Source organism: Tachysurus fulvidraco, chromosome 9, assembly GCF_022655615.1.
Source record: "Tachysurus fulvidraco isolate hzauxx_2018 chromosome 9, HZAU_PFXX_2.0, whole genome shotgun sequence".
Classification (NCBI taxonomy): domain Eukaryota; kingdom Metazoa; phylum Chordata; class Actinopteri; order Siluriformes; family Bagridae; genus Tachysurus; species Tachysurus fulvidraco.
The window spans coordinates 1,876,914-1,886,913 of record NC_062526.1 but is presented as its reverse complement, the minus strand read 5'-3'; the positions used below and the strand labels follow the sequence as shown (position 1 = coordinate 1,886,913).

The 10,000-nt window shown below is 39.1% G+C and overlaps 1 protein-coding gene across 1 annotated transcript in view; it reads left to right on the top strand.

Annotated features, from left to right (window-relative positions):
• sema4c (sema domain, immunoglobulin domain (Ig), transmembrane domain (TM) and short cytoplasmic domain, (semaphorin) 4C) overlaps positions 1–10,000 on the top strand; it is a 73,714-nt gene that overhangs the window by 50,728 nt on the left and 12,986 nt on the right. Inside the window, exons 4-10 of the mRNA XM_047818259.1 lie at positions 1,236–1,390; positions 2,265–2,327; positions 2,908–3,006; positions 4,044–4,140; positions 4,400–4,519; positions 4,876–5,027; positions 7,230–7,405. Of these exons, the coding sequence (XP_047674215.1) occupies positions 1,236–1,390; positions 2,265–2,327; positions 2,908–3,006; positions 4,044–4,140; positions 4,400–4,519; positions 4,876–5,027; positions 7,230–7,405 (862 nt within the window). The remainder of the gene's footprint in view (positions 1–1,235; positions 1,391–2,264; positions 2,328–2,907; positions 3,007–4,043; positions 4,141–4,399; positions 4,520–4,875; positions 5,028–7,229; positions 7,406–10,000) is intronic.

Sequence of the window (10,000 nt, the reverse complement as noted above, 5' to 3'; positions counted from 1 at the left end):
TTTTTGTTTGTCTGTCTGCCTGTCTGTCTGTCTGTCTGTGTCTCTCTGTCTTTGTCTGTCTGTCTTCGTCTGTCTGTCTTCGTCTGTCTTCATCTGTCTGTCTTTGTGTGTCTGCCTGTTTGGCTGCGTCTTTCTGTCTTTGTGTGTGTCTCTCTGTTTCTTCATGTGTCTGGCCGTCTGTCTGTCTGCCTGTCTGTCTGTGTCTCTCAGTCTTTGTCTGTCTGTCTTCGTCTGTCTGTCTTTGTCTGTCTGTCTTTGTCTATCTGTCTTTTTGTGTCTGCCTGTTTGGCTGCGTCTTTCTGTCTTTGTGTGTGTCTCTCTGTTTCTTCATGTGTCTGGACGTCTGTCTGTCTGTGTTTTTCTGTCTGTCTGTCTGTCTGACTCTGTCTGCTTGTCTGTCTGTTTCTCTGTGTCTGTCTGAGTCTGTCTGTCTTTGTCTGGCTGTCTGCCTGTCTGTCTTTGTCTGTCTGTCTTTGTCTATCTGTCTTTTTGTGTCTGCCTGTTTGGCTGCGTCTTTCTGTCTTTGTGTGTGTCTCTCTGTTTCTTCATGTGTCTGGACTTCTGCCTGTCTGTCTGTGTTTTTCTGTCTGTCTGTCTGTCTGTCTGACTCTGTCTGCTTGTCTGTCTGTTTCTCTGTGTCTGTCTGTCTTTGTCTGGCTGTCTGCCTGTCTGTCTGTGTCTCTCTGTCTTTGTCTGTCTGTCTACCTGTTTGGTTGCGTCTTTCTGTCTTTGTGTGTGTCTCTGTTTCTTCATGTATCAGGCCGTCTGCCTGTCTGTCTGTGTTTTTCTGTCTGTCTGTCTAACTCTGTCTGCTTGTCTGTCTGTCTCTCTGTGTCTGTCTCTCTGTGTCTGTCTGACTGAATCTTACAGTCTGTCTTTCTGTCTTTGTACGTGTCTGTCTGTCTGTCTCACTGTCTGTCTGTCATCTGTCTTTTTCCCTTGTTAGCCTCTATCTGTCTGTCTCTTCTTTTTCTGTCTGATTCTCTCTTTCTTTTTTCTCTCCTTCTCGCAGTTATGCCTTTTTTCTTTTTATCTCTTTTTCATTTTCTATCTATCTCTTTTTGTTTCATTCTGTCTCGGCCATCTGTTTTTCTCTCTCTCATATGTTTATTATTTTTTAATTATTGATCCCCAGTAGGTATATTAGAAATGAGAAACTCATTTTTGCGCTCTCTCTCTCTGTCTCTCTCTGTCTCTCTCTCTGTCTCTGTCTCTCTCTGTCTCTCTCTGTGCAGAAGTGATTGACAGCATGGCGCGTTTCCGGTCAGTGGGTGTGTTTAACTACACCATGTTGACTCTGTCAGAGCACGAGCGTGTCCTGTACGTCGGCGCCAGAGAGACGCTATTCGCTCTTGACCCCAATGACATCACACGACAGCTCCGCCCACAGGTAAATTCTTTCTTTCCTCCTTTTTCTGCTTTTTTAATCTCTCTCTCTCTCTCTCTCTCTCTCTCTCTCTCTCACTCTCTTCACTTGATCTACATTCTACATCACACTCTCAGTTGTAAAATTGCAGCTTTTTTTTTAAAGCCTCATATTTTTAGCTCCATGTCATCAGAGTCAACATCTGGAACACCTGGACGTAGCGAGATGCTGTTACTGAACCCACATTTCCGGGATCATGAGACGAACCGAATGATGCCTCTTCATTCACTCCATCTACATTTATTTTCCTCTCTCTCTCTCTCTCTCTCTCTCTCTCTCTCTCTCTCTCTCTCTCTCTCTCTCTCATTTTTTTTCTCTCTCCCTCTATCTCTTCCTCTTTCCCTCCTTTTCTTTCTTTCTCTCTCTCCCTCTATCTCTTCCTCTTTCCCTCCTTTTCTTTCTCTCTCTCTCTCTCTCTCTCCCTCTCTCTCTTCCTCTCTCCTTCCTTCTCTCTCTCTCTCTCTCTCTCTCTCTCTCTCTGTCTGTTTCTGGTTCTTCTCCTCCACTCCAAAGTGCTGATTTCCGTTTCATTATGGAAATTGCTGGTGTTCAGGTCTCGCCTTGGAGCTTTTAGTGTGCCATTTGTAGCAAATTGCACTTTCAGAGGTCAGCAGCTTTTAATGGCACGACCACCTTTCCTTTTCTCTCTCTCCGTCGCTCCCTCACTTTCTCTCTCTCTCTTTCCTATTAATTAATTTTATCTCTGCAAACACAGATGAATGCTTAATCTGCGTTGTAGTGATCCTGAGTGTCACTGTACCAGCTCCTCTATGATAAAGGTGTGCGGCAAGGAAATATCACATCTCTCTGTTTCCCTCTCTCTATCTCTCTATCGCAGATTGACTGGCCGGCCCCTGTGGAGAAGAAGAAAGAGTGTGCTGAGAGAGGAAAAAACAACCAGGTATCGTCTTCATTATAACCTTTTCTGTTCTCCTCCTCTCTCCTTTTCTCTCTCTCTCTCTCTCTCTCTCTCTCTCTCTATATATATATATATATATATATATGTGTGTGTGTGTGTGTGTGTGTGTGTGTGTGTGTGTGTGTGTGTGTGTGTGTGTGTGTTTTTACATTTGATTAAAAAGTGCTTTACTCACATAAAATACATTATAGTAAAAATCATTACGGTTCTGTTCTCCTCTCTCTGCCTCTTCTGTTCTGTCTCTCTCGCTCCATTTCACTCTCTTTTTTTTCTCTGCTTTTTTTTTCATACCCCGTGCCTCTTTCGTCAACACTTCCTTTTCTTTTCTTTCATTTGTGATGTATTTTTTCTCTGTTTCTATTTTCTTTCTTAATCTTTTCTGCCTTCATTTCCTTCTTTTTCTTCATCTAACCCTTTTCATTCCTTTATTCCTTTATTCTTTTGTTCTTTCTTTCTGGTTAATTTTTTATTTCACTTTTCTCTCATCACCTCTCTCTCTCTCTCATCACCTCTCTCTCTCTCTCTCTCTCTCTCTCTCTCTCTCTCTCTCTCTCTCTCACAGACGGAGTGTTTTAACTACATTCGGTTCCTTCAGGGTTACAATCACACTCACATGTACACGTGTGGAACCTATGCCTTCCAGCCCAAGTGCACCTACATCGTAAGTGTCTCTGCTCCTCACCCTCTTACTCTTCCTCCTCTATATCTCTCTATCTCTCACTCACACAGTCCTTGTCAGAGTGAAATATATCTCAGGCAGATGAGAAGGTCTTCTCATACACATAAGAGATTGGATTAGATGCTGGAGGATCAAGAGGTGTGTGTGTGTGTGTGTGTGTGTGTGTGTGTGTGTGTGTGTGTGTGTGTGTGTGTGTGGGAGGATGTTGGATGTTCATCAGTAGCTGGAGATGTAGTGGGTAGACATGGCTGTGTGTGTGTGTTTTGTTGTGTGTCCTCCAGCAGGAATTGCATTATGAACAGCTGAAGTATGTAGGTGGGCGGGTGTTTGCTTGTCAATCAAAATCGTATCTGTGAAAAGTGCAGAAACTTTTACTTTATATGTAAATTAAGAGAGCGAGGGATAAACACTCAAATATAACCATCAGTAAGAATGACAGGTACAGAGGCCACGCCCTATTCTTAAATAGGACTGCCAGGTACAGAGACCACGCCTATTTCTTAATTAGGACTGCCAGGTACAGAGACCACGCCTATTTCTTAATTAGGACTGCCAGGTACAGAGACCACACCCACTTCTTCATTAGGACTGCCAGGTACAGAGACCACACCCACTTCTTCATTAGGACTGCCAGGTACAGAAACCACACCCACTTCTTCATTAGGACTGCCAGGTACAGAAACCACACCCACTTCTTCATTAGGACTGCCAGGTACAGAGACCACACCCACTTCTTCATTAGGACTGCCAGGTACAGAGACCACACCCACTTCTTCATTAGGACTGCCAGGTCCAGAAACGACATACATTTCTTTAATATGACTGAGAGGTACAGAGGCCACACCCACTTGTTCACTATGACTGACAGATACATAGGTCACACCCACATTCTTAACTAGGATTGACAGATACAGAGGCCACACCTACTGATATGTATTAATGTGTATAGAATCCACGCCCACCTTCTTTACTAGTGAAGTTTATGTGTTTTCTTTTCCCTGCTCTGTTCTGCTGCGAAGAACGTGGATCATTTCACTCTGAACAGCGCCACCCTGGAGGACGGGAAGGGCAAGTGTCCCTATGATCCAGCTAAAGGCCACACCGGCCTCATCGTGGGTGAGTTTGTGTGTATATGTGTGTGTGTGTGTGTGTGTGTGTGTGTGTGTGTGTGTGTGTGTGTGTGTGAGAGAGAGAGACTGTGACCTGAGAGTGTGTGTTCATGTTCAGAGATATATCATTTCTTTCAGGCAGTGTGGGTTCTGCTGTGTGTGTGTGTGTGTGTGTGTGTGTGTTTCACCCTGTATTATTTATTCATGTTATAGCAAACAGTCTTGGGATACGAGTGTGTGATGAATCATTTATACTCTGTGTGTAGATAAGGAGCTGTACTCTGCCACTCTGAATAATTTCTTGGGCACGGAGCCGGTGATCCTGCGCAACCTGGGACTGCAGCACTACAGCATGAAGAGCGAGTACCTGCCGTCCTGGCTCAACGGTGAGACGCACACACACACACGAACACACACACACACACACACACACACCTACACACCTACACACGTACATTCAGACTTCAGAGCACAGTGCTTTACTTCGAGACAGTAGAGATGTGCAGATGTCACACACACACACACACACACACACACACACATTTACATACTCACACGCATATACACATGTGATATTGAACAACATGTTTTTCTTATTTGTTCTTGTGTATCATGTATCTTCTTTGCATGTCTTTTTCTTCTTTTTTGTTTCATCATCCTCCTCTTCCTGTTTCTCCACCTGCTCTCTCTCTCTCCTCTCTCTCTCATACTCACTCTTGTTTTATGGTGTTCTGTCCTTTAGAGCCGAACTTTGTGGGGTCTGCTCTGGTGCGTGAGAGCAGGAACAGCCGTGAGGGAGACGATGATAAAATCTACTTTTTCTTCAGCGAGAGAGCCGTGGAGCTCGACTGTGACGGAGACCTGACTGTAGCTCGAGTGGCCCGTGTGTGTAAGGTGAGGAAACATGCACACACACACACATACACACACACACATACACACACACACACACACACCGTCTGGCCAAACCTCTGAATCTGAAGCTAATTTCCTTTCATGATTTTATCCAAAACTACAAAAATTCTAGAAAAATGATTCAGCCTAAGCCACGATTTCCTCACATGTCCGATCCAGCTTATAACCCCCCGTTAGCAACTTAGAATTAACGGTGAATGTTATAAACGTGTAACATCTAAAATTATATATACTTTTAGGCATAAATTAGATTAGATTAGAATTATATAACTCTCTGAAACCGTTGTTTGGGAACAGCCAAATAAATCATCATCTTTATCATCTTCATCATCATACTCATCATCACCTAACTCTCTGACAGTTTGCTTTACTTTACCCTGACTAGCATTAGCAGTTAACATTAGGAACATTTACAGTATATATAATAATCTAACGTTCAGATTAGATAAATCTGAGAAAATCTTGTCAGTTTATTTCATATCTGTGAGCTAGCGTTAGTAAATATTTTTCTCTCAGAAATCTTGTCCAATTAGCTAGCACTAGTAGTGACTAGTAGTGAACATTTATATTTATAATATATAATAATTTGATATAAATATAAGTTTCAAATCCTCTCAGTAAACCTGTCAGGTCATAGCTATCTAGCATTAGCAGTAACGAAACCTGACAGATTAGCTTTATTTGACTAACTAGCACTAGCAGTGATAATGTACATTTCTATTTATGAATAAAACGTAAAAGTTTCTCTCAGAAGTCCTGTCAGATTCGCATTTTAAGAAATTCTGTGCAGTTCATTTAGATTAGCAGTAAAGAAATCCTGTCAGATTAGCTTCATTTGGCTAACTAACATGAGCAGTGCTAATTAAAATGTATATTTATGAATAAAACTTATATTTCATTTTAGAAATCCTGTCAGATTAGCTTCATTTGGCTAACTAACATGAGCAGTCCTAATTAAAATGTATATTTATGAATAAAACTTATATTTCATTTTAGAAATCCTGTCAGATTAGCATTTGGCTAACTAACATGAGCAGTGATAATTAAAATGTATATTTATGAATAAAACTTATATTTCCTCTTAAAAATCCTGTCAGATTAGCATTTGGCTAACTAACATGAGCAGTGCTATTTAAAATGTATATTTATGAATAAAACATATATTTCCTCTTAGAAATCGTGTCAGATTAGCTTCATTTGGCTAACTAACATGAGCAGTGCTAATTAAAATGTATATTTATGAATAAAACTTATATTTCATTTTAGAAATCGTGTCAGATTAGCTTCATTTGGCTAACTAACATGAGCAGTGCTAATTAAAATGTATATTTATGAATAAAACTTATATTTCATTTTAGAAATCCTGTCAGATTAGCTTCATTTGGCTAACTAACATGAGCAGTGCTAATTAAAATGTATATTTATGAATAAAACTTATATTTCATTTTAGAAATCCTGTCAGATTAGCATTTGGCTAACTAACATGAGCAGTGATAATTAAAATGTATATTTATGAATAAAACTTATATTTCCTCTTAAAAATCCTGTCAGATTAGCATTTGGCTAACTAACATGAGCAGTGCTAATTAAAATGTATATTTATGAATAAAACTTATATTTCCTCTTAGAAATCCTGTCAGACTGGCATTTGGCTAACTAACATGAGCAGTGCTAATTAAAATGTATATTTATGAATAAAACTTATATTTCATTTTAGAAATCCTGTCAGATTAGCTTCATTTGGCTAACTAACATGAGCAGTGCTAATTAAAATGTATATTTATGAATAAAACTTATATTTCATTTTAGAAATCCTGTCAGATTAGCATTTGGCTAACTAACATGAGCAGTGATAATTAAAATGTATATTTATGAATAAAACTTATATTTCCTCTTAGAAATCCTGTCAGATTAGCATTTGGCTAACTAACATGAGCAGTGCTAATTAAAATTTATATTTATGAATAAAACTTATATTTCCTCTTAGAAATCGTGTCAGATTAGCTTCATTTGGCTAACTAACATGAGCAGTGCTAATTAAAATGTATATTTATGAATAAAACTTATATTTCATTTTAGAAATCCTGTCAGATTAGCTTATTTTAGTTAGCTAGCATTAGCAGTGTACATTGTGTCCAGGACATTTATGAATGAGTGAGTTATTTTGGACCGTACCAACAGGGTGACCAGGGGGGAACTCGGACACTACAGAAGAAGTGGACAACGTTTCAGAAGGCTCGTTTGGTTTGTTCCCTGCCCGAGCGCCACATCACCTTCAACCACCTTCAGGCCATCTTCACCATGCAGGGAGCTGATTGGAGGAGCACAGTCTTCTACGGAGTTTTTCACGCCCAGTGGTGAGTGACGAGAGCTCTGGCCACGCCCACTCTTCGTCCACACTCTCAAGCTTTTTTTTCTCATTCCTTTTTTCTTTATTTCTTTCTATTTTTTTCCTTTCATTAAATTATTTCTTTATTTCCTTTCTACTTGTAATTTTTCCCTTCAAACAGTTTCTTTATTTTCAGAAAAGATGAATTGATGTTAGATTAGATGATTATGGTTAGATGTTTAGATTAGATGGTTAGTTTAGCTGTTTAGATTAGATGATTAGATAGAGTTTCAGATTAGATGTTAGATTAGATGATTATGGTTAGATGTTTAGATTAGATGTTAGATTAGATGATTATGGTTAGATGTTTAGATTAGATGGTTAGTTTAGCTGTTTGGATTAGATGATTATGTAGTTAGAGTTTTAGATTAGATGTTAGATCAGATGATTATGGTTAGATGTTTAGATTAGATGTTAGATTAGATGATTATGGTTAGATGTTTAGATTAGATGGTTAGTTTAGCTGTTTAGATTAGATGATTATGTAGTTAGAGTTTTAGGTTGGATGTTAGATCAGATGATTATGGTTAGATGTTTAGATTAGATGTTAGATTAGATGATTATGGTTAGATGTTTAGATTAGATGGTTAGTTTAGCTGTTTGGATTAGATGATTATGTAGTTAGAGTTTTAGATTAGATGTTAGATCAGATGATTATGGTTAGATGTTTAGATTAGATGTTAGATTAGATGATTATGGTTAGATGTTTAGATTAGATGGTTAGTTTAGCTGTTTAGATTAGATGATTATGTAGTTAGAGTTTTAGATTAGATGTTAGATCAGATGATTATGGTTAGATGTTTAGATTAGATGTTAGATTAGATGATTATGGTTAGATGTTTAGATTAGATGGTTAGTTTAACTGTTTAGATTAGATGATTATGTAGTTAGAGTTTTAGGTTGGATGTTAGATTAGATGATTATGGTTAGATTAAATTATTATGGTTAGATGTTTAGATAAGATGGTTAATTTAGCTGTTTAGATTAGATGATTAGATAGAGTTTTAGATTAGATGTTAGATTAGATGATTATGGTTAGATGTTTAGATTAGATGTTAGATTAGATGATTATGGTTAGATGTTTAGATTAGATGATTAGGTAGTTAGAGTTTTAGGTTGGACGTTAGATTAGATGATTATGGTTAGATTACATGTTAGAGTAGATGATTAGACGGTTATATTAGATTTTAGGCAGCTAGACGTTTAGATCAGATGATTAGATATTTAAATATTTAGATTGGATAATTATGGTTGATTAGATGTTTAGATTGGATGGTCTGAAGGCATGTTTCTGTATTCTCCACCTGTTGTACATTTTCTCTAGTCACAGCAGTGTTTTGTCCTCCTCTTCATATCTGTTTAGTTTTTGTCCTTCAGGACATTTAGTAAACACCTGACTCTCTTCTTTAAATGGTAGAAGAGCATTTCATCTTGGCTGTGTTTATGTCTCTGACATTGAGAGACACGGCGAGTCTCAGTCCTCCGTCTCTGAGTGACGCTTTCTTCTTCAGACAGCTGGATTCTTCTCTCTCTCTCTCTCTCTCTCTCTCTCTCTCTCTCTCTCTCTCTCTCTCTGTCTGATGAAGTTGTGAAAGTCGCTCCGTCCTCAGTATTTATAAGTGTGTGTGAGATCGTGCCAGATGCCCCGCCCCCCGGCCGCACCTCCCGCCTGTACGCAACGCAGATCCATAATTATAATGACAGAGACACTGAAACTGCAATTCAGCAGACTGCATAAGTGCTTTCACTCATCTCTCTCTGGCTGTCTGTCTCTCTCTCTGTCTCTCTCTCCCTCTGTCTCTCTCTCTCCCCCTGTCTGTCTCTCTCTCTCTCCCTGTCTTTCTCTCTCTCTCTCTCTCTCTCTCTCTCTCTCTCTCTCTCTCTCTCTCTCCCCCTGTCTGTCTGTCTGTCTGTCTCTCCCTGTCTGTCTGTCTGTCTGTCTCTCCCTGTCTGTCTGTCTGTCACTCTCCCTCTCTCTCTCTCTCTGTCTGTCTGTCTCTTTCTCTCTGTCTTTCTCTCTCTCTCTCTCTCTCTCTCTCTCTCTCTCTCTCCCCGTCTGTCTGTCTGTCTCTCTCTTTCTCTCCCTCTCTCCCTGTCTCTCTTTCTCTCCCTGTCTCTCTCTCTCTCTCTCTCTCTCTCTCTCTCTCTCTCTCTCTCACACTGCTTCACTGAGTTATTTGAGGACAATGTTGTACAAAAGTATTGCAGTCGGGGCTTTTCAGAGGTTAATCAGTGTGTGTGTGTGTGTGTGTGTGTGTGTGTGTGTGTGTGTGTGTGTGTGTGTGTGTGTGTGAGTTTCAGGTGTAAATGTAAACAGTCTCTTGTATCTCTTGAACTTTTTTTAATTAAAGTTCCTTTAATTTGATTTTTCTTTTTCATTTTTTTCTTTAGAAATTACACTTTTTACAACTATTTCTTTTATGTTCTTTTGCTCTCAGTCTTCTTTTTATTTAATGTGTGTGTATTTTATTCCTCGTCCTTCTTTCCTTCATCTGATTCTTTTGTACTTTCTTTTTATTTTCCACATTTTCCTATTTTATTTACCTCCATCGTTTTTCTTCTC